This window comes from Myotis brandtii, unplaced genomic scaffold (assembly GCF_000412655.1).
Source record: "Myotis brandtii unplaced genomic scaffold, ASM41265v1 scaffold374, whole genome shotgun sequence".
Lineage (NCBI taxonomy): Eukaryota > Metazoa > Chordata > Mammalia > Chiroptera > Vespertilionidae > Myotis > Myotis brandtii.
The window spans coordinates 5,458,515-5,482,673 of record NW_005364372.1 but is presented as its reverse complement, the minus strand read 5'-3'; the positions used below and the strand labels follow the sequence as shown (position 1 = coordinate 5,482,673).

The 24,159-nt window shown below is 39.1% G+C and overlaps 1 protein-coding gene across 3 annotated transcripts in view; it reads left to right on the top strand.

The window, feature by feature from the left end:
* The window catches only part of BZW2 (basic leucine zipper and W2 domains 2), a 35,049-nt gene extending 16,848 nt beyond the window's left edge, over nt 1-18,201 (top strand). The window contains exons 6-11 of one of the 3 annotated variants that reach the window (XR_001363305.1): nt 3,143-3,252; nt 7,305-7,475; nt 8,231-8,377; nt 9,432-9,570; nt 16,483-16,800; nt 16,929-17,019. Coding sequence is in view for 1 of the 3 variants with exons in the window: in XM_005872316.2 (XP_005872378.1) it covers nt 3,143-3,252; nt 7,305-7,475; nt 8,231-8,377; nt 9,432-9,570; nt 16,929-17,051; nt 17,744-17,772 (719 nt within the window). In the remaining 2 variants the exon portion in view is untranslated. Of the gene's footprint in view, nt 1-3,142; nt 3,253-7,304; nt 7,476-8,230; nt 8,378-9,431; nt 9,571-16,482; nt 16,801-16,928; nt 17,052-17,743 lie in introns of those variants that run through there. The other 2 variants (XR_001363306.1, XM_005872316.2) reach the window with 2 other exon arrangements.
* The last annotated feature ends 5,958 nt before the right edge of the window (nt 18,202-24,159 follow it).

Genomic DNA, 24,159 nt, shown 5'->3' with positions numbered 1-24,159 from the left:
TAAAACAAAAGTGGGCTTTTTTTTTATATAGGAGGATAATGATTTTCAAGTTATAATAGAACACAAAACAAAGAGTTATTTAAAAATAAATTAGAAGAGTTTTTATGAAAACATCTGTTTCTTCTTAGAGCTTAAAGTTTTTCTCTTATAAATGTGAAATCCAGCCTCATTCATGCCCGCAGTGAAAAGGTTTGTAATTTCCAAGGAAAGAATAGGTTCTCTGTATTTTTCAGCTTAAAGCAGTTCAGATTTGTAACAGTTCAGACTCTGTAATTGTATTGTTGATAGTATAACATTTTAAAGTAGTTCTCTGAAGAGAATTCACTAGAAAAACACAACAAAATGTAAACAGTAAATATAATTACATCAGATTATTTTAGCCCTTATAGCAGAAAAGGATTGCCTTTCTGGTTGTATTAAAAACCTAACTTCTTTTGAAACATATCAAAAAATTAAATTATTACATGGATAGATGGACAGACATGGTATAAACCAAATTTGGCAAAATGTTAACAGCTTAGAATCTAGGTGAGTATATGTGAGTTTTATTGTTGAATTTGTTCAGCTTTTCTGTATATTCGAAAATTTTTATATTAAAATGTTAGTGGGGTAGGGAAGGAGAAGAAAAATACCTTTGCTATGGAAGTGACATGGTTTTTCTTTATACTCCACCATCTTTAGAAATTAAAGTATTAAACTCCGTTTATTAAATAGGAAAGGATTAAATCACACCTTTTTGCCAGTCTCTCACCCAACAAATGGCTAAGGGGGATTAGGTCATTCCACCAGATAGAATCTCTAATACAAAGAGATTTCTCCAACTTTCCCACCAAGAGCCACTTTTAATGCAGTGTTAAAGCCTAGATGTTGGACTCCTGATTTCAAGCATACTTTCTTTTCTTACTTAGAATACAGATTACATCATCTGCCATTTTAAACAATTTAATTGCAAACATTTATATTAAATTTTATATTGACTTTATGAACTAATCAAAGTATTAAAAATCCATGTCAACAAGTTTAGAACATAAAATTCTCCAGCTTATAAGATATGTATTATAGTCATGGCCATAATTGGGATGGGGTGGGAGGGTGCTCCATTACTCTGATATTCAAATGAAGAAAATTTGGTAAAGTTAGTGTCTGCATAAATGATAGAGCAATTGAATGTATTTACCTGCAAGTAACTGGAAGATGGGGCCCGAATTCATTTATAAGGACATAATTCTTATGTAACAATCAGTATAAAAATATGGCAGACTTGCCCTGGCTGGTGCCGCTCAGTCGTTAGAGTGCTGCATACCAGGGTTTTGGGTTGGATCCCACAATTGAGGCACATGGGGGAGGCAACCTATCAATGTGTCTCTCTCATGTCAATGTTTTTCTCTCTCTCCACCCTACCTCCCTTCCATTCTTTCTAAAAAAAATCAATGGAAAAGATCCTCTGATGAGGATTAACAACAAAAAAGTATAGCAGACTTCAGGGTGAACAGCAGTATTATTTAGGACTGGGGTATTTTCCTTCATTCTTCCTCATTACTCTCTGTAGCATCAATTTCACCCCAAGGATGGTTTCCTGGTCATCAAAAGAAGTCTGGTACAGTTATGTGTGGCACATGCTTCCCAGTCAGGTTCAGTGGATACAGGATAATAAAATAAATTATCTTGCCTTCTGCTGATTGGCTGAAATTGGCCACGTGATCAGTTTCAACCCAGTAGTAGTTGCCAGGGGGATGCTTTGGGCAGATGAGCTTAAGCTGAGGTCACTAAGCTAATCATTGCAGAAGGAGGTAATGCCAGGACTTAGACTAGTAGAAATCACCTGGCTTGAGCAAATGGGAATTCTCTTAGGCAAGAGGAAATGGTAATTGAGTCTGCGTAGGCCAACAGCAATAATAAAGCCTGCAATTCAGAAAAATCAGCTTAATATTTCAACTGCACCTTAATTCTTCATTATAAAAGAGGAACATTAATTTAGAAATTTGAAGTTTTCACAGAATAGCTATCTCCTAATTATCTGATTCTTTATATTAGGAAATAAATCCCAATTTAAATATGGATACCTATTCGAGTGGTTTCCTGATTAACATAGCTATTTTGGAAATATCTTAAAATATTGAGAATTCAACTCATAACAGCATTAATATTTTTATAGCTTAATTCATGAATATTTTTAAATATTTTAAATTTGATTTGAGAGAGAGAAGAAGGGAGAGGGATAGAAAGATGGAAACATCAATGAGAGAGACATTGATCTCGATACCTATTCGAGTGGTTTCCTGATTAACATAGCTATTTTGGAAATATCTTAAAATATTGAGAATTCAACTCATAACAGCATTAATATTTTTATAGCTTAATTTATGAATATTTTTAAATATTTTAAATTTGATTTGAGAGAGAGAAGAAGGGAGAGGGATAGAAAGATAGAAACATCAATGAGAGAGACATTGATCTGCTGCTTCCTGCACACCCTCAGTGGGGACTGAGCCCAAAACCCAGGCATGTGCCCTGGCTGGAAATTGAACAGGGGACCTCTTTGTTCATGGGGACAACACTCACCACTGAACAACACTGGCCGGGTAAATTCGTGAATATTTTAAAATGCTTTTTACAAAAAGTACAATTGTAAATGATGCATGTTTATCTATAGCTTTATATCTGCTGCTGCTAATTCTCTTTTACTGATGTCATTTATCAGCAAATCAGTTGACATTTTAATTTTATGTCTCATGATTTATTTGTTGTACCTCAGGATCACTGTTATAAACATGAAATATAGGTGAACCACAGGGTGATATATGCAGGCAAAAATACTAGGAAGTACTTGGTTTTAAGTCCGGTTTTGACCAAAAATAATAATTTATAGTTATACTAGATTGGAATTCAACTTCCTAGTTGAATTAGGAAGTCCCAACTTTGAAAAATATTGTAACTTTTTTAAAGTGTTCAAAAATGAAAAAGCTCCCTTTTTAGCACTGAATGGCACTGTGCCTAGAAATGTATCCATGTTTCCTTTGTACCAAGTCAAGTCGTGGAGTTATTTACTCATTTCTGGAATCCTGATGAGAAATGTTGCCTTGACCATCATCACAAGGGGTTTTACTTATAAAAGCAACTAAACTCTCTCTTTTTTAAACAGGCATTGCGGCCTCATTTGCTGTCAAGCTTTTTAAAGCCTGGATGGCAGAAAAAGATGCCAACTCTGTTACCTCTTCTTTGAGAAAAGCCAACTTAGACAAGAGGCTGCTTGTAAGTCTTATCTGGACAAAGGTGCTGCCTGCTTCATCCTCCGGCATGGCCTGGCAGCATCTGCAGTATAGTACATGGCCAAAAAGCCGGGTCTGTGCTGAGTTGAAGCATGGTTCCTCTTATTTCTATGTTATGGTAGATAGAAACTAATTCCAATTTAATCTTTCTTTTATAAGTGAAATGATTAAAGACTCAAAGAAAACAAACTTTCAAATTTGGAAGTGTGTTGACATAGTGTTAACATTTATCAGAACACTTTCTTTTTTAACTAGTAACTATAGAAATTTGAATTTTTCCTATAGTACAGTCCCATCGAGCCCACCTAATTAGACGTTTGTGATATGTTGGGTTAGAGGTGAATAACACTTATCTGAAATGCATGTCGTCGTATTGACAAAATAAAAATTTAAACAACAGTCCTTGTTTATACCAAGATCCATTGGAAATACTAAGCTACTTAAGCAAGCAAACAAGTTAATTATAGTTCATTCAAAACTCCTATTATCACAATTGCTTGATTATACTTTCACTAGAGGCCCAATGCATGAAATTTGTGCAAGAGTAGGCCTTCCTTCCCCCAGCTGCCGGCACCAGGTACCCTGGCTTCCCTCGCAGAGGGAGGCCCCGCCCACCCACCGCAGCCCACCGCTTGCCTCGGCTCTCCCAGCCCCGGGGCTTCGTCTGGAAGGTTATCTGGAAGGATGTCTAGTCTAATTAGCATATTGTGCTTTTTTTTATTATAGATTTCTCTATTTTTATATCTTTACCCCCAAAAAAGTCAGGAACTGGCCTTCCTTCCCCCAGCCGCCAGCACCGGCTTCCCTCCGGCACCGGGTACCCTGGCTTGCCTCGGCTCTCTCAGCCCCAGCTTCTGGAGCCCCGGGGCTTCGTCTGGAAGGTTATCTGGAAGGATGTCTAGTCTAATTAGCATATTGTGCTTTTTTTTATTATAGATTTCTCTATTTTTATATCTTTACCCCCAAAAAAGTCAGGAACTATATTTTGTCCTCCTAATTTCTATCTGCTGCCTATTATTTCTTTCTTCTAGAAGCAACAGCTGTCCAAATGGCAGAGATTTCTACAAGTGAAATTGCTTTTACAATTTGGGGACAAAGTCTAAAATTAAAAGACACCCAGCCATCTTCTCCTTACCTAGTCTCTCAGCTGGTTTTCTCTTCCAATGTGTTCTATCATGCAAAGGTGCCAATTCATGGAATAATTCTAAAACTGTCCCATTGCATTTCCAATGACTTCATACTCCTTTGTCTCTTGAAATTTGCCTTAAAATAGCCCTACTTGTGTCTTTAAAGTCTTTAAGATATGATAGAAAAGAACATTTGAGTTTCTCGTTAATTTCCAGTTAATTTCTGCCACTGACAATAGATTTCATTTAGCATGAGTGTCTGCTCTGGGCCATCACAGTCCTAGAAGCTATGCAGCCAGTAGAGAACAGGATAGAAAGTTAAAGTTCCTTGTCCTCGTGGAACCTACTTGAGAGACTTGGGGTAAATCTCTGTATATAGAAGTCTTTGAGGCATGGCATGCTGAAGACTGCAAGAGCATTTGGTAAGAGCTAGAGCGTGGGAGATCAGCTCAGAGGAGTATCAGAGCCCATGTCATCAAGGGACTTTGGCTTTTATTCTGAAAAGATAGGAATCCTTTGAAGAATTCTCTGCAGATTTGTGCATGATGTGATTTAGGGCAGCGGTCACCAACCGATGGTCCATGGACCACTGGTGGTAAATCCTTTGAAGAATTCTCTGCAGATTTGTGCATGATGTTATTTAGGGCAGCGGTCACCAACCAATGGTCCATGGACCACTGGTGGTCCATGAGATCCGAAAGGTTGGCGACCGCTGGTTTAAGGAAACCTTTGGAGCGGTGGTCTGTGAGGTCCAAAAGGTTGGCGACCACTGATTTAGGGTACTAACAGGATGATTCTGACTGTTGCACTGGGAATAGACTCAAGAGCAAGGCTACAGTAGACCAGGCTACAGTAAATGTCATGATACAGTTTAGACAGATTTTGCCTCAGTTTAATCTGAATGATAAGTTTCAATACATTATGTAACATTCATGAGGACTTTGGATGTAGTTCATATATAAACCATGAGTAATATGTTTGATGACATATTGTTCTGAACATAATTTTAGATCAGATTTCTTAGTCACATTCGTTCTAAATGCAATATTAAATGTCAGCGCAGAATAATGGAATAAGGATTGATCTTAAGGTCACACAGCTCTGTCCTTAAATATTTCTGGCTGTGCCCTAGCCGGTTTGGCTCAGTGGATAGAGTGTCGGCCTGTGGACTCAAGGGTCCCAGGTTCAATTCCGGTCAAGGGCATGTACCTTGGTTGCAGGCACATCCCCAGTAGGGGGTGTGCAGGAGGCAGCTGATCAATGTTTCTCTCTCATCGATGTTTCTAACTCTATCCCTCTCCCTCTCTGTAAAAAATCAATTATATATATATATATATATTTTAAAATATTTCTGGCTGCATAATATGAGTCAAACTGCTTAACCTTGTTGGCTCAATTTGTCATCTATAAAAATTTCAACTTTACACAATTATGAGCAACAGACCTGCCCCATCTTGATTCATAGCAGAAATTCAAAACAAATTAGTCCCCTGTCCCCAAATTTGAAAGACTTTTTGAATGTTAGCATAGATGTCAGTGACAAAATTTCAGTCTGGTATGAAATGTTTGCTTTAACATGAATGTGTGCTTGGTAACTGTTCCCACCAACTCTGTCCTGACATTTTGAAACTCATGACTCAACAAGGGAGACTATGGAATGATGATATTAAAATATTGAAACTTGAGCCATAACTTAGAAGCCATCTGCTTATGTCCCTATACATGGGGACAGTCCAGATCTTTCTACTGAGATGTTTATTGGAGCCATATATCCATTGACCATATATATGCAAATCAAACCAACATAAAGGTTTAGATCTAATTTTTAGACTGTAGCAGTCTGAAAAATGTGAGAACTTTGAAAATTGCCTGAATTTCTTAGTTGGGTGTTAAAGTCACACAGGATTAGAACATGACTAAGTGTTACTGAGACTGCCAAGCTGTGTAAGGTAAAATGGAAATGAGGTAAAAATAAGAGTGGCAATGGTATCATTGCTCTTTTTAAATTTTCCAACAAATTATGTAATGAACTGAAAAGTTGCTAGAGTGCGTTTAGTTTAGATCTTGCCATGAATGTGAGAGCCACCATCATTAACAGATTTAATAAAATTCTCTAGTCCCCAAGCTAGTATCTATAATAATAAAAGTGTAATATGCTAATTAGAGTGGACATCCTTCTGGACACCCATCCTTCCAGACAAAGTCGCAGTGGGCGGGGGCTGAGGCAGAGGTGGCAGAGGCCCCTGGATGTAGCGGCGGCAGGCAGGGGCCATGACTTTTGCACGAATTTCATGCATTGGGCCTCTGGTTTTAGAATAATAGCATTTTCTCAGAATGTGAATAGAGGTCCTTGAGATGACAATAGTCAATGTCATTTTTCTAATGTTAGCTCAAATCATCTCAGCATTATTAAAACTGACCTGCCTATTCATAGTTAAGGACACCTCATGGCTGGCTACCTAATGGTTTCAATCTTTTTCTTGTCACTTTAAAACAATCCAAATATTCAAGACCCTGAAGGTACAGGGTCTTCATAAGGGACAGTCTCTGCTGTGGGCCAAGTCAGCGTGTCTGATATGCATTTTATTTAGCAAGTTTAGTTCTGTATTTACACATGCTATACTTTGATTAAAGTAAAAGAAAAATAAGTAATGGTCAAAATGAGTGAAGCTAGTTTATCTAAGTTGCTTAGCTTTTTTTCTCTTTCTTTGAAAAACTGCCTAATTTTAGAAAGTGCTTAGTAAATACTGAAGAAATATACCCGAGATTTATTCTTTTTAAAACCAGTCTGTGTTCTTTCCTCCAAAATATGAGATATTCTGAGTGCTGTTTTCATATTAAAATGCTGTCCTCTATGTTTGCTAAAATATGAATAGCTTGTTGCATAACAGCCTCTTTTCTCTCTCAGGAACTCTTTCCCGTTAACAGACAGAGTGTAGATCACTTTGCTAAGTACTTCACCGACGCGGGGCTGAAGGAGCTCTCCGACTTCCTGCGAGTGCAGCAGTCGCTGGGCACCAGGAAGGAGCTGCAGAAGGAGCTGCAGGAGCGCCTGTCTCAGGAATGCCCGATCAAGGAGGTGAGAAACCGGGCCGACCTCACTCCTGACACACCGAGCTGAGGAGTAACGCAGACCGCGTGCGTGGCACAAGCTTCACCTTCCTAAGGGGACCTTTATGCAATGAAGTTAGGCAGACCCATATTTCATACTGTGGGACTTGAGGATAAATGTACACATTTCAACTTAATTCTTAGGGGAAAATAATTCGCTGAGTGGTGCTGCGTTGATACATAGGCGTATAAAAATGCCTTTGCGCTGTACAACTTATTTACAAATTAACATTTCACTGAGATGGGGCGTGTGATCATCAAAAGTAATAACTAAAGAATGAATTGTGGACAACGGCCTTATTTAAACCCAAGGTATTATCCGTCAAGAGCTTTAAAGGTGAGGGTGAGAGGTAAAAATGAACAGCTTGGTTGCCTTTTTCAAACCTCAAGGAAGTCAGACTGGCTCAGGTGAGCCCTCCTCTGCTGGGCCCCTGGAGATCCCTGCATGGAAAAGAGTCGCTCCTAGAAGCAGAGATGCTCTCTTGTTCTCTGTTGTCCAACAGCTCCTGGCCAGAGCGAGGCCTATTACTTTTGGGACTAAAAATAAATCTGCTTTGAAAACAAAACATCGTGTTTTCTGTCCCTGTTGTAATCTGACAATAAGTACCAGGAAGGGAGGGACTGAGTCGAGTGTTTATCTGCCCAAACCTTTCACTCCCCAGGACGGTGAGGGAACTCCCCATCTGCCTGTTATTCTGACGACTCCCTTTCCGTGAAATGTAGGTGGTGCTCTATGTGAAAGAAGAAATGAAGAGGAATGACCTCCCGGAAACAGCAGTGATAGGCCTGCTGTGGACCTGCATCATGAATGCTGTGGAGTGGAACAAGAAGGAAGAACTCGTGGCAGAGCAGGCCCTCAAGCACCTGAAGGTACAGGGTCTTCATGAGGGACAGTCTCTGCTGTGGGCCAAGTGCCGCGTGTGACGGGATGGCCGATAGGTTCCAGCCTCATTCACCCAGACTCAGGCCAAACGTATAGCTCCTAATTTTTTTCTTTTCAAATTCTCCGCTACCTAAAATGTTTCGGGTCTGAGCCTATGAAATACCTAAGGGTAAGTTTTTACTAGAAACAATGTTCGAAAATCCACAGAACAGTCATACATTCAGTATTTAAAGTTAAAGAGGAATACTGTCTATTGGTTTTCTTTCTGTTCTACACAAGGGAAATTCTTAGTGAATCTTTTTGTTTAAGTAAACTACAAATTAACGTTAGAATTTGAAAAGCATCTGGTGGAAGAAATCAGCTGACTGTAAATTATCTTTTGTGCATGGATACGTATGTTTTTACTTCTGTGAATTGTCTTCTCTCTATAAAACTGCATTAAGAAAAGTGGGAGACTTAGGTCTGCCTTCAGAGTTGATACTTGAATTGGGCAGTGAAAGACCTCCTAGTATAAAGTAGGTTGGGATAGAAATTAGAGATAGCTCTCAGTGTTTGAGAGCAGCACAGGAGGAAACTGCAGGTTCCATTGCCCGGGGAAGGCTCCTGGGAGGAGATGACCGCTGAACTGAGGGGGTCGTAGAGGAAACAATGGCTGTCCCTCAGTGACTCAAGCCACGGAAGCTGAGGCAGAGGGAGCAATATGAACAAAACCATAAAGATGGCCTGGGAGGGGGTCTGAATGTCGGGAAGGAGAGCCTCACGCCTTGTCTCATTTTCACCATATCCAATAGACAGGCATAGTAGCACAGCATTTATCATCAGAAGTTCACATTTGCCTCCCGTTGGTAGGTACACTGAGAGAAAGCTGATAAGATGCCAGGATAAAAAATTCATTTTGATCCGACACAATGTTGTAATAAGAAGATAATCCAAAAAGTGAATGTTTTCTAAGCAACTCTCCAGGTTACTGTTGTGATTCAAGTGTTGTCCAGCCTGTCCCTCCCAGGAAAGTTAATGTCTTCACTCCCACTCCTCCTGCAGCAATACGCTCCCCTGCTGGCCGTGTTCAGCTCCCAAGGCCAGTCAGAGCTGATCCTCCTGCAGAAGGTCCAGGAGTACTGCTACGACAACATCCACTTCATGAAGGCGTTTCAGAAGATCGTGGTTCTCTTTTATAAAGGTATCCGCCCACGTGGCTCCACCGCTGTGTGTCCATGTTCTATGGCAGTTCCTTGAGATATAGGGCGGGGGGTCAGGCAGAGGGCAACATGGGATTACACTAATCTTTGCTAGTTTTAGGGAGGCAGCCACATTATGTGTAGAGAGAAGAGGCAAATGCTGTATATGCTGCCCTTAGGAACCAGCCCAGTCAGGCCCTGTTCTCATTGGTGGAATTGGTGATGAACTGGTTATTATTGGGGTGGGGGGGGGTGAAAAATGTAATTATATAAAGTAATTAGGTCTGTTTTTTAATTATAAGGATTAGCTCTAATAACAGTGATTATCAAAATGTTAAGTTATATTCAGACTGTTTCAGATACCATAAAGCTGACTTTAAAATTACTGAAATAATTAGCCCTTTTACTTTCTATTTTAGTTATTTGTCCCAGCCATTCTCCTATTTTCCAAGGAAGTGGCTATTTTTAGATATTCACATTTACTGTTCTTTTCATTGTATTTTTAAGGATTAGGTTTGCCGTGACAACTGGCACTGCCTTTAATAAATGAATGCTATTATACTAGAGTTTTAACCAATTTCAATCTGTACCGACAGCATATAAAAATGATCCTGGACTATCCTTTGGTCTGTGTTTATGTAGTTTTATCAGGAGAAGAATGTGATAACTGGCAAGTCCCACTTGAAGTTCAGGAGTTGATGTTTTTCTCTGGCCAGATCTGAATTAGGTCCTCTTGGATGTAGTCATTAGATAACAATGTCTTGAAATGAAAGCTTAAATGTTACCCAGGGTGACCCATGAGAACCAAACCTGCAGCTCATGTTACCAGCTCACCTATGGTACCCAGCAGCCAAGAAAAAGAAGCAGGGCCCCCCACCCAGTGGGCATTCTGTCCCCACTATCACTGCTGGCTCCTTTTACAAACTGGTAGAGATGGGTTCTACATTGGCTTTATGGGTAGTCAGTATTTTCTGCTATGGAAAAAAAAATCAAGCTGTTTATAAACTAGTAGCCTAAGCATACATTTTCCTTTCTTGCTGTTTAATTACTAACCCCACCAACCAGTTTCTCTAACCAAATTTTTTAAAACTTAGGCATAGTTGTTGAGCCTCATCTATAGAAGCACCTAATTTTATTATTGTATTTAATTTACAACAGAATAAACAAACTACTTTTTATCAGTAATGACCTCTAGGTTGCATATTGTTAGTACACACAGACCCAGGGGAAAAGCCCCAAGACTGAGAATCTACCTTCATAAGCAGAGGACAGGGAAAGACTGGAGAAAGAGGCAGGCCACTCCAGGCTGGTAATTAAGAGTTTATTAGGGGAAACTTCCCTAGGAGGTGTGTCCTGGGCAGCTGCAAGATGAAGTGGATTTCCTCCCTGCCACTTGGCAGGCATCAAAGAATTATATATGATTCCGGTGGGGGGAAGGGGCATTTAGTATGTGAATGCTACCAAAGAATTATATAGGGAAAAGGGGATAGTCTTGGGTACTAGTACTGAGTGCTACCAGGAACAGGTAATTACCTGCTTGACCAGGTCAGGGCATTGGCCCGTTCCAGGGACCAGCACATTACAGGAGGTGGTGGAGGGGACTGAGTTGTTGGCAGAACGAACATTGACTGTGATCCAGTCGTCTCTAAGGTGAGGGATTGTGGTAAGCAGTCTCCGTTCTGGCCTGGGTCCATCTCATAGGACAGACAGTGGCCATCATGGAATAGTCTCTCCTCCACACATGTGAGCTTTTACAGTTCTTCAGGTTTCTCCTTTTAACCGTTAATGTCAACATTTTTCCCCATTGTACTCCTTTTAAGTAATCTAAAGTTAGTAAGGTCTGTGACAAGTATGAGCAGGCCCAAGGGAACACAGGAAGGTAAGTGTTAACATCATTTTATTCTTGCCTAGTTACTTTTGGAAATGAAATCAGGAAACTTTTAAATATATCACTGAGGTGTTTAAATTGAATGTCATTTTTTTTTTAAGTAATTGCATAATTTTCAGATTTATGCATACAGTCTGTTGTCTGCATGAACTGTTTACACGTTTTCTCCTGAGAGCAGGAAGCCCAGGAGTGATTGTTCCATACCACTGTTAAGATAGTTATGTGTTTACCTTCTTTCCTTATTTGAAAAGCGGTTTTTACTCTGACCTTATTTCATCCCACAAACACTTAGGCACCAAGAGACATTTATTTTTATTGCCTTTATAAAGATTTGGATGCTTTTTGCATGTATTTTGCATGTCTAGAAATGCTTGATGAAAGTGCATTAAAGCACTCCTTTCCCAGCTCTGATTTGCAAATGAATCACATGGGGAGCTTGTTAAAAGCCCAGACCTTCAGGGGTTCTAATGCCCTAAGTCCCGGATTAGGGTTGAGAATTCGCATCTTAATAGATTTCCTGGTGGTACTGTGACATTGGTCTGGGACCACCACCTAAAAGGTGTTTGATGCCAGAGGAATAAATTCCATGAACTATGGTAGCACATTTATGTTCATACTTACCACTAATTCCATGCACACATATACATTTTACAAATACCAAACTGCATCTGTTTGCTCTAGTGATATGGATTCCTTTTATTTATTACTAGAGGCCTGTTGCACGAAGAGATTCATGTAATAGGCCTTACCTTCCCTTGGCTGCTGGCACCGGTTTGCCTCTGGCACCCAGGACCCAGGCCTTCGATCTGGCCGGGCTCTGGCTGGAGCCAGCCCCGGGGCCGTCAGGCTTCGCTGCTTCAGCCCCAGGGTCGTCAGGCTTCACTCCGTCGCTTGGAGCCTACGTATGCAAATTAACCGCCATCTGTGTTTGGTTAATTTGCATACTCTCCTGATTGGCTGGTTAGTGTAGCGAAGGTACAGTCAATTTACATGTTTGTCTATTATTAGGTAAGATAAGGAACATCTTTGCTTCAATGCAAGTTTTAAAATTATGAAACTCCTTTTCTATTTTAATCTCTCTCATTACTCTCTCCCTCCTCCTCCCTCTCTCTCTCTCTCTCTCTCTCTCTCTCAAACACCTTCCCCATAAATCCAGAGCAAGAGGACAACAGCTGGTTGAGGATGTGGTTACTCATGTCCGCTTTGACAAACCTAGTTATTTTAATGAATGTCATTATTGAAAGATTTTAAAATATTTTATATAAATAACAGTGTAATAAAAGTGAATAAACTACAATAATGCTTTTCAGCAATGAAAGAAAAAAATGGTAATTGCTCATTTAGTGAAAATTCACTTTCTGTATTAAAACCTGGATTTTTATATTTCTGAGACACTAAGGAAAAATAGTAAATTTATCATTAATTTTCAAACATCACATTATTCACTTTAAATAATAATGTCTCTTCCTTCTTGAAGCTAAGTACCCTAGTCTCAGCATGGAGGTCTGAAAGTAGAATACCAACTTCTCAAGGACTGTTATTTCTATTGTGGGTTTTATCAGGTGCAGAAATTTCTTAGGTTAAATTCTGTCTTTCATGCAAATTTTCCTAAAATGTTTCTTATTCTTGTTCTAAAGAAAGGTGAATGGCCTTCTCACCATATATTCCCAGCATTCTTAAAATAAATTATTTTTTTACTTTGTTCCAGGATAGCATCTCTAATAAAATTCCTGAATTTCCTGAGTTCCAAATGACATAGTATTCAACTTTAATATCTAAATAACTAATGTTGCCTAAAGCTTTGCAATTCTCAAACCACTTTTACAATGTTGTCTCTTTGATCCTAATGAAAACCTGAGATTTAAATTATAACTGTAGATTGAGAATTACTTAGTTTTTCTCAAGTGAATGAATTTGTCCGTTACACATGGGTTGACTGTAGTCCTAACTGACAGTTTGACAGTTGTTTTGTCAAATGCTAGAAATTAAATAGTCCCTGACTTCCTGAATTTCAGTGTAGGAGAAAGCCAGGAACTAGAGTCAGCATGTCAGTTGCTGAAATAAGGCTCCCACAGAGCACTGAGGAGTGGTGGGGTGCCCTTGAAAGGGCACCCAGCTCACAGGTGAAGCTAATTTGGAGGGAAAAGAAAGGCTGGGATGAAGAAGCTAGCCAGCTAGGAGAGAAAATGTATTTTAATCTCGGAACTCTGCAGTTGGATGTCTTTCTTAGTACTTCTATTGACATATATTCTTAGTAGGCATTTCTGGGAAATCCTAACAAAGACTTTATAGTCTCCCAATTTTATTTTATTTCATTTTTTAAATCTTTATTGTTGAAAATATTACATATGCCCCCTTTTTTCCCCATTGACCCCTTCTAGCCTGCCCCCCACCCCAGGCCCCACCCACCCTATTGTCTGTGTCCATGGGTTACACATATCTATACTAATAAAAGGGTAATATGCTAATTAGACTGGACATCTTCCGGACATCTTTCCGGACAAAGCCACAGTGGCGGGGGCCAAGACAGAGACGGTTAGTGGCGACCAGGCCAGCAGGGGAGGACAGTTAGGGGCAACCAGGCAGGCAGGCAGGTGAGTGGTTAGGAGCCAGTGGTCCCAGATTGCAAGAGGGATGTCCAACTGCCGGTTTAGGCCCAATCCCGCAGTCGGACATCCCCCAAGGGGGTCCAGATTGGAGAGGGTGCAGGCTGGGCTGAGGGACCCCCCATCCTGTGCATGAATTTCATGCACTGGGCCTCTAGTATGTATAGAAGTTCTTTGGTTGATCTCTTCCCACTACCCCTGCAGTCCCTCTGAGATTCATCAGTCTGCTCCATGCTTCTGTGTTTCTGGATCTATTTTGTTCATCAGTTTATTTTGTTCATTAGATTCCACGTATGAGTGAGATAATGTGATGCTTGTCTTTCTCTGACTGGCTTATTTTGCTTAGCATAATCCTCTAGTCTCCCAATTTTAATTGACTCTTCTCCACTCTTCCTTAGAGGGAAAAAAAAAAAAAATATGCCTTCTTTTTCATTCTCAAGGAGTTTCCTTCCTTTTTAGATTAGACTTTTCACTAAACAAAAGTTGAATTTCTTCTTAAATGATGTTCATGTTTTGCCTCCTAAGTTGCTCTGTGTGATTGCTTCTGGCCCATGTTTATTATTTATTACCAGACACTAGAAATTTAGTCTAGCAGCAAGTATTTATTACTAACTTAGGTTCTTCTACAAACTCAAATTTATACAGTCTGTCTGGTTTTTAATGGACAATACATCTGGTAAGTTTTACTTAGTGTCTTTTTCACAATTGTCCTTGACAAGCGTTTTAGTAGTTGCATGGCCTCTTTCAGCCTCTGGGGGGCAGTAAAACACAGGAATGAGCTCTGAACTTCAGAAGGAAATACCCAAATACTATTACTAAACGCAGTCTTAACCAGCTTTCCAACATGCACATTGTATCAGATGTAATTCATTAAGGTGAGGAGAAAAATAGAATGTCCCTTTACATGTTTGCCACACTTTTAATTCTATTTTTTGTTTAATGACATTAATAATAATAGTTCTATAGGACATACATACAATTTACAAACTGAACAACATACATATGTTGGGTGTACATGCTCAAAACTGTCTTATAGGGGAGCATGATCCAAACAATTGGGAGATGGCTGTTCTAAATCAAGCATCTTAAAGATGTCAGAGAGATAGATTACATAAGAGAGACTTTAAATCCGTGTTTAAGCTAAATAGTTGAAAAATCTCTGTAAAGCATTCTTGCAGAGAAACAAGTTACTTCATCAGGCTCCTCGCCTCTAGAAAAACTAGGTTTTGATGGAAAGTGGGTGGGGAAGTTTTCTCATTGTTGTGAGTGGAGGATGTAGAGCTGGGAACAGAAGAAGCTAAAAGACTAGAAACTAAGAGTAATTCCCTAATCTTTTATATCCAGTTTTTATATCCAGACTTCCTCTTTCCTTCACAAAATGTAGTATATTTAATTATTAAAATAAATAAAAACCTTATATTGTCTAAGACCAATTGCGTGCATTTTTAGCCAATTTGATTTCCTCAGTTGAATACAAGAGCCACTTATTAATTTAGAAAAAACAAGGTTTTGTTATAAAAAGATCAGTGATATTTTAAATAAAAATTATCAAATCATTTATCTTGTTTTCATAAGCTAAAATTATATTTTGACTGCAAATACATTATTAGAGTGATTTATCAGTACAGTGGGGCCTTGACTTACGAGTGTCCCGACTAACGAGTTTTTCGAGATACGAGCCGTCTCTCGGCCGATTTTTTGCTTTGAGTTGCGAGCTAAAATTCGGGTTATGAGCCAGCTTCAGATACCCCACCGCTAGTTGGCGCAGCGAACGTCACAGTGAACGCCACAACATCACCCCAGCATCAGGTGTCATTGTAATGGTGAAAATTGATTTGACATACGAGTAATTTGAGTTACAGGCTCCGTCACGGAACGAATTAAACTCGTAAGTCAAGGCCCCACTGTATTGTAATGGATTGGATAGGTATTGGGGACAATAATAAATCCTTTTTATTGGGTTTGCATCTCATTTCCCACTCAAATCCCCAAAACCAACCCATTAGATCATTGGGAATGTATGGATGCTATTACTTTGATATTCCCCTTCCCATTCTTAACATTACATTTTTCTAAATTAACCATAACTTTATGGTATCAAGGCATATTCGTGTAATTTAAAGTTTTAGGTAATTGATAGGTAATAGATAATACTTTTTGTTAGAAACTTGTAGAAAATTGGTCTAATATGTCTGTTTTTCTCTTAATAGAGTACAAGGAAAACATTACTATTGCAGTTTAGAATATGATACTGTAGGATTCAGTTAGTAATTTAGCGATAGGGTGAGTGTAGAACTTTGGGTTATGTGTGTATTGGTCCCATGATACACCTAGGAAGCTCATCTTTATATCTAATTATTACTATCATTATTGCATCCTGTCTACATTTTTTTATTTGCCCTTCTTTTCTCCTAAAATAGTAAATCCCCCTAAAAAGTCCAGTCATTGAGGTTGCTGCTTAATCAAGATCTGTTTGAAGTTGGCAGGATACAGAGTGTTCTGAAATGCTGACATTGCTGAGTCATTTGCAAAATCACAAAATATCTACACTGTTTCCTACCAGCAAATTTGGACTTTAAGAGGTTTCCAAGTCCCAGTGTGACTTGCATATAGGCCTGCATTATATCATGACTGATGAGAGGTATCATCATCATCACTACTTACTAAGCTAAAATGCCAAAATATGCCACTGTTCTATATGGAAATGAGCTTGGTTCCTGTCTTCTAGTAAGTTTCAGGTATGGATTTCTTTTATAACAGAGTGTTCAATGTTAAAGTGATTGCTTTCTATTAAAGTAGATGACAGGAAGTTGCTTTAAAACATGACATTTGTGTAGTAACTGAAATCTTTGATTTGAAATTGCAGCTGATGTGCTGAGTGAAGAAGCGATATTGAAATGGTACAAAGAAGCACACGTGGCCAAAGGCAAAAGTGTTTTTCTTGACCAGATGAAGAAATTTGTTGAGTGGTTGCAAAACGCAGAAGAAGGTATGATTCCATGTAACAACTTTGGTGGCCATTTAGCAAATCCTTTCTCATTATAATTCAAGACAGCGGGTCTTCCACAGATTTTTCTTGCTTTCCTAAAACTAAAGGTCTTGAAGTGTCTTCCATATCAAACACTCAGCCTACATTTTAGCTTTTGTTTTTGAATCAAGGCAATGAAAATCTCTACATGGCAAAAAAAGAAACGGCCCTCTTAAATTATCCACTCTAATGGAGAACAAAGAGGAAGAAATAATTAGATCTGAAAGGGAAAACAATACATTTATTTTAATCACATTATGGGATTATATAGATTTTTATAAGGACCTTTACCAGTTGACTGATATTTGAAATGGGAACACAAATTGTAAGAATAATGTATGAGAGTAAATGCAAGTAAGAATGAAAAGTTTATTTTAGCTGATTTAAAAAATAAAAGTAGTTATATTCTCTAAAAGTATTTACTAGGATATTGCATTTTTAGAAAGGCCAAGTTCATTTCAAAGCAAAGGGAACAAAAGTTTGCTACCTGCCCTCATATCTAACTATGTTACTTAGAAAATGGATACCTGGGACAACAATGTCTTGGGAGTGGGGAGGGGGTCAGGGGAGAGAAGTGCAGTAGAGACTCTCCTGGCCTTATTTAAAAGAAAGAAAACAACAACAATCATGACTTTTCCTTTCTTCTCCCCTAGAATCTGAATCGGAAGGTGAGGACAATTAGATGGCTGGAGAAGCACACTGCCTAGGTCATCACACAACACTTGGATTGGGAATGCTGAACCATTCGAGAAGAGAAACTTGGCTTGTTTTCACAAAGGAAAAAAAAAATAGGATAGGTTTCCCTTGTGCAGAGGGGGCAAATGGTTTTTGTTTTTGTTTTGTTTTTAAATGGAGCCCTGAGGCATCAGCTATTATACTTGGGACTCTACCTCTCACTCACTATATGCTAACTTAAAGCCATTCAACCGGGAGTCCAGTAGGAATCTGAATTACTCAACAGACTCCTCTTTTTTAGCTGTATTTTTCAGGTACTGTGTGGTGAACGCCCCACTGGTGTCTATTACAGGGCCACTTTGGTAGTTGTGTATCTGCTTGTGTATGTGATTTGACAAACCAGTTTTTTTAAATAAATGGCTTTATAAAAATCTGGGCCTATATTCTCAGAACTCTTATTTCTTTACCTAACATGACTTCCTACACAGATGACATTTCAGCTAATATTTTGACAAAAATATATTTAAAGATAAGATGTTAAAAATTACATTCAATTTATATAAAAGTAGTTATATTCTCTAAAAGTATTTACTAGGATATTGCATTTTTAGAAAGGCCAAGTTCATTTCAAAGCAAAGGGAACAAAAGTTTGCTACCTGCCCTCATATCTAACTATGTTACTTAGAAAATGGATACCTGGGACAACAATGTCTTGGGAGTGGGGAGGGGGTCAGGGGAGAGAAGTGCAGTAGAGACTCTCCTGGCCTTATTTAAAAGAAAGAAAACAACAACAATCATGACTTTTCCTTTCTTCTCCCCTAGAATCTGAATCGGAAGGTGAGGACAATTAGATGGCTGGAGAAGCACACTGCCTAGGTCATCACACAACACTTGGATTGGGAATGCTGAACCATTCGAGAAGAGAAACTTGGCTTGTTTTCACAAAGGAAAAAAAAAATAGGATAGGTTTCCCTTGTGCAGAGGGGGCAAATGGTTTTTGTTTTTGTTTTGTTTTTAAATGGAGCCCTGAGGCATCAGCTATTATACTTGGGACTCTACCTCTCACTCACTATATGCTAACTTAAAGCCATTCAACCGGGAGTCCAGTAGGAATCTGAATTACTCAACAGACTCCTCTTTTTTAGCTGTATTTTTCAGGTACTGTGTGGTGAACGCCCCACTGGTGTCTATTACAGGGCCACTTTGGTAGTTGTGTATCTGCTTGTGTATGTGATTTGACAAACCAGTTTTTTTAAATAAATGGCTTTATAAAAATCTGGGCCTATATTCTCAGAACTCTTATTTCTTTACCTAACATGACTTCCTACACAGATGACATTTCAGCTAATATTTTGACAAAAATATATTTAAAGATAAGATGTTAAAAATTACATTCAATTTATGATAACAATTGTATGCCAACTTTTATGTTTTATATTTTTTTATATTTAATTTTACGTGCCAACATGTACGAGGGTTTTCCTTTATCTTAGAGGGTGATGAGTAAAAGGTAAGAAGGCTACTGCACTGGAGGATATCTGACTTTGCCCCATAATTTCTAATGTGACCAAGATCATCGAGTTGGTGACTGAGACTGAACTCAATTTCCCATCTTTAGCGTCCATATCTGCTTTTTTTTCTATGTTCTGTTGTCAAATTATTTTTTATAACAATATAAGTTTCTAACAGTTTAAGCAAAAGTTTTTAAAACCAGCACTGCTAATGAATAAACATCTGGAAAATCTATTTCTAATCTATAAACGTAGCAATTACAGAATACTAAATATTTAACATTTTCTAGCACAGAGTATTTTTCCAAACGGAACTTGAGATAGTGATCTTAAGTAAGCAGCCAAGAGAGGGACGATTACTCAAATAGCAAGGACTTAGTGAATCCTCAAACCCAAAGTGCTTTCTTTCTCTGAAAGACTCTGTTTTCTTTTTTTTAAAAAGAAACTTTCAATTATCAACGTAGTTACATTAGCTATCTATTGCTGTGTAACAAATTATCCCCCAATTTAGCAGCTTAACAACAAACTTACTATGTCATAGTTTCTGTGGGCCAGGAACCCAGGTGGGGCTTAGCTAGGGAATTTGTAGCCCAGGGCCTTTCCCTTAGTTGCAGTTAATCTGTTGGCTGTGGCTGCTGTCATCTGGAGGCTCAGGAGCTGCCTCCAGGCTGACAGTGGTGACTCATGGGCCTTAGTTTCTTGCTAACTTTTAGCCAGAGGGTTCAGTCTCTCAACACAGGGTCCTCTACTTAGGCTGCCTGGGTGTCTTCATGTCTTAACAGGTGGCTTCCCCCAGAATGAATGGTCTGAGGAAAGGAAGCCATTAGTAACCTAATATTGGAAGTGATAGAACATCTCTGCCATATTCTATTCCTCATTGATCAACCCTGGTACAGCGTAGATAGGGACTCCAGGAGGTGTGAATACCAGGAGATGGGATAATCAATCATCATACTAGCCATTTCAGAGGCTGGCTACCAGAGTAGTACATACTAAAATAGTTCCTGGAGAGTTTTAAAATCTTCACCTAATGTTAAAACAAAGCAGTAAAAGGAGATGTCAGAAATATCTTGATAAATTTTAAAAAATATAATTTGCTTAATTCTTTAAAAATTAAGTCCATTCTATATGTTTTATATCCTGATCTTTATTAAATAATATTCTTTAACATTTTACTATATCAATAACTATTCTTCAAAAGCATGTTTTTAAAATACATTTTGTTTTTGGTATGGATGAGGCATAATCTTTATTACAGGCAGTCCTTGGGTTACATCAGACTCGAAGTACGTTGTTTCATAGTTACGTCGCCATCTCCCATTTATTTATAAAAAAAAAAAAAAGTTCCGTCATTTTGATGTATGTACATATGTGCTTTATGTTTTCTATTATTTATTTACCACAAGTAAAGGTCAGGAATTGTTATCTTTCTTTTCATTTTTTTTTTTTTTACTTTTCACTTCATTGCTGCTGTGTATGTGCTCCATGTGAGTGATGTAGGTGCTTATGTAATTATTTAGAAAAAAAAATGGAAATGTGATGTGGGTCAAAGGATTTGACTATTTTAAACACAAAATCTTATTTACTGGATTCGTATGTATACATTTGAATGCATTTTATACCTATTTGGGGCATAGTCCAAGGCAATATTATTTTGACAAGAAATCAAAAATTTATCTGCTAACCTCTACAAATATGAAAGTGAAACTTCTGGAATTCAGCAGGTCCCATTGTAAAATTGTAGGGGCAAGGGGGATTAAAATATCTCATTTTCAAGCCAAGAAAACCAGCAGTCCGGAAACAGGTCGGGCCCTGCATGGCAATGGAATCATCTGGGGTGAGCCAGTGTGTTCCTGGCTCTGATGAGTCAGCATCTCTGACCTCAGCTTCGAGCTAATGGAAATTATTTCTCTCTGCTTTCTGTACCTTGGAAAATGGTAGATTTTAAGGTCCATCCTGAGAGATGCCCCTACACTGCCATGGCCCTCTATTTGGGGAATAGGTGCGAGTAAAATGTTTCTTCCGGCAAAACACCTTTTTAGAGCTAGACTTTGCATATTTAAATCTCTGCACCTTGCTGTGTGGTGTGTGTGTGTGTGTGTGTGTGTGTGTACTATTGATATGAAGCAGAGAAAAATGCCTAGTCTGTGCTTATGTATTGAATAGAAACAGCACACTTGCCTAACCAGCAACAAATGGCCGTGAACATGAGCAGTCTCGGAAGCCCCCTGTCAGTAAAGCATTATCCTGAGTTCATTTGCCTGTGCTTAGGATGGATGCAGCAGTAATGTGTTCATGCCTTTTACTCAACTTTGCTTCACCTCCTTTTGTTGTTCTTTGTGTTTCGTTCCTTTCTGGTAAGTGATTAAGTAGATACTGTCAATCTGCCAACAGTAATAACCAGCTCTCTCAGCAAGAACATATGAAACATAAGAATGTTATTTTTTAATTAGCCAAAATGTTGCACTGTTCTCTTGGCAGAGAGAATGATTCCTAGGCACCTTTCTTTTTCAGAGATGGTTTTGGAACACAAGCATTTCCTCAATAGCATTCATTACAAAAAAGAAAATCATTCCCTGCCTTCTCTTTTGTATGGACAACACAGTTTTGTTTTGTTTTGTTTTATTAAATCATAATTTACAGGGAGCCCTAACTGTTTTGGCTCAGTGGATAGAGCATCGGGCTATGGACTGAAGGGTCCCAGGTTCAGTTCCAGTCAAGGGCACATGCCTCAGTTGCAGGCTGGGTTCCCAAACAATTGATGTGTCTCTCACACTGATGTTTCTCCTCCTCTGTCTCTTCCCCTCCCTTCCACTCTAAAAACCAATGGTAATATATATATATATATATATATCTCCTCAGGTGAGGAGTAACAAAAAAAAAAAAATAGTTACTGTGGCTTCACTTGTTTGTACGACTTCCACGTTTCGCTTTATCTGCTGTGCAAGCGGATGAGTGGAGAGATGTACTTGTTTGGCCTGAGCTTGGAGGCACCATTAGTCAGCCCTTTCACTAATTAGCCTGTCACTTAACTCAGTATTTACTATGCTTAATTGTAAAATAAGGGCCTGGACAAGATCAGTCCGTAAACTGGGACTTCACAGTTCACATCACCCAAAGTTAAACAAATGCAAGACTGTTCTCATCAGATTCTCAGAGTTGCTTGTGACCGAAGAAAGGTAAAATAATTGGGCTAAATTGCAGGTTCTCAAATCCCAGCATGCATCAGGATCACCCAAAGGACCTAAAATTGATTGCTGGCCAGACCTCCCACTGAGTTTCTGACTCGGTAGGAGTGGGGCAAGGTCTGAGAACTAGTTTTCCGGGTGGTAGCTGATCCTCGAACCATTGGGCCAGGTAGTTACTAAGATTCACTCCTTGCTGATTTTCTGCAGCCATTCTGTCTTCAATAAAGGAGGCGGGTTTTATTTTTCCTCATATCTGTATCTTTGATTGCCATTCCTCACAATGCATAGCTTGGCAAGAAATGGTGTTCAGTAAATGGGAGAGATTGTGCATTAAGAATTCCTTTTAAAGGAATTTATAAAGGTTGATTATAAATTCATCTAACATATTCCTATACCTTCTTTAAAAGTTCAGCATTGGGATCACAGCTGGACTGCTACTTACCAGTAGTAAGAATTTGGATTAATGCGCCAAGTAGAAATGCATCCTAATTGATTGTGTCATTCTCTGAAACAGCCGATAGAAGGTGGGCCCACACTTTATAAAATGATCCTTGTAAAAGAAGCAAAAATTCTTTTCTCATAAAAGTACTTTATGAAGATTGCCTAGTCGGGTTCTGTAACAGCAAATTGTGGGTGTTGACCACAGAATGGCCAGGCACTCCAGGGGACCCCCTTAGGTTCCCCCCTCCATTCTAGAACAGGTCTCTAAAAAAGGTAAAATAGCTTTGGGCTAGTTTACTGGTTCTCAAACTGGAGTGGATTGGAAGCCCCTGGAACGGCTTGTTTATTACAAATTGCTGACCATAGCTCCAGAGTTTCTGACTGAGCATGTCTGGGGTGGGACCGGAGGATTTGCGTTGTTAACAAGTTCCCAGGGCCTGTTGCTGCTGGTGGTCTAGTATACACATTGAGAGCCACTGGGATAGAAGGTTCCTAATCCCTTAGGAACAGGTATGTTGAAGCAACCCAGCCCGTAAGATGGCACCCTAAAATAGGCTCGAAAGAGAGATCTAAAGAATATTCCCATCCTAAAGAAGAGCACAGAATAACAGCAAAGTTGAGAATAATAGACTCTCAGACTTCAAATGCAGGAATTACTGCTATTAACTCAAATAATCTGAGGCAGTTATGAGGTATTAGAAGGCAATGCGCATTGGGGGAAGGAAGCTAAGAGAACTTCCAAAGTAAAAACATAAAGGTAGGAAAGAGAATTGCATTTTCTAAGAAAGCTAAAAGATATAGTTCATTGGGGTAAGGCAGTGATCGGCAAACTCATTAGTCAACAGAGCCAAATATCAACAATACAACAATTGAAATTTCTTTTGAGAGCCAAATTTTTTAAACTTAAACTATATAGGTAGGTACATTGTCATTAACTTAACTAGAGGCCCGGTGCACAAAAATGTGTGCACTTAGGGGGGGTCCCTCAACCTGGCCTGTGCCCTCTCAGAGTCTGGGACCCCTAGGGGGATGACCACCTGGCTTAGGCCCCCCACTCCCTGTGGGAGCACACTGACCACCAGGGGGCAGCTCCTGCATTGAGCATCTGCCCCCTGGTGGTCAGTGTGTGTCATAGTGACCAGTCATTCCCAGTCGTTCTGCTGTTAGGGTCAATTTGCATATTACCCTTTTATTATATAGGAGTGCCTGGACAGCCTGGATGGGGGGCTGATGGCTGTTTGCAGGCTGGCCACA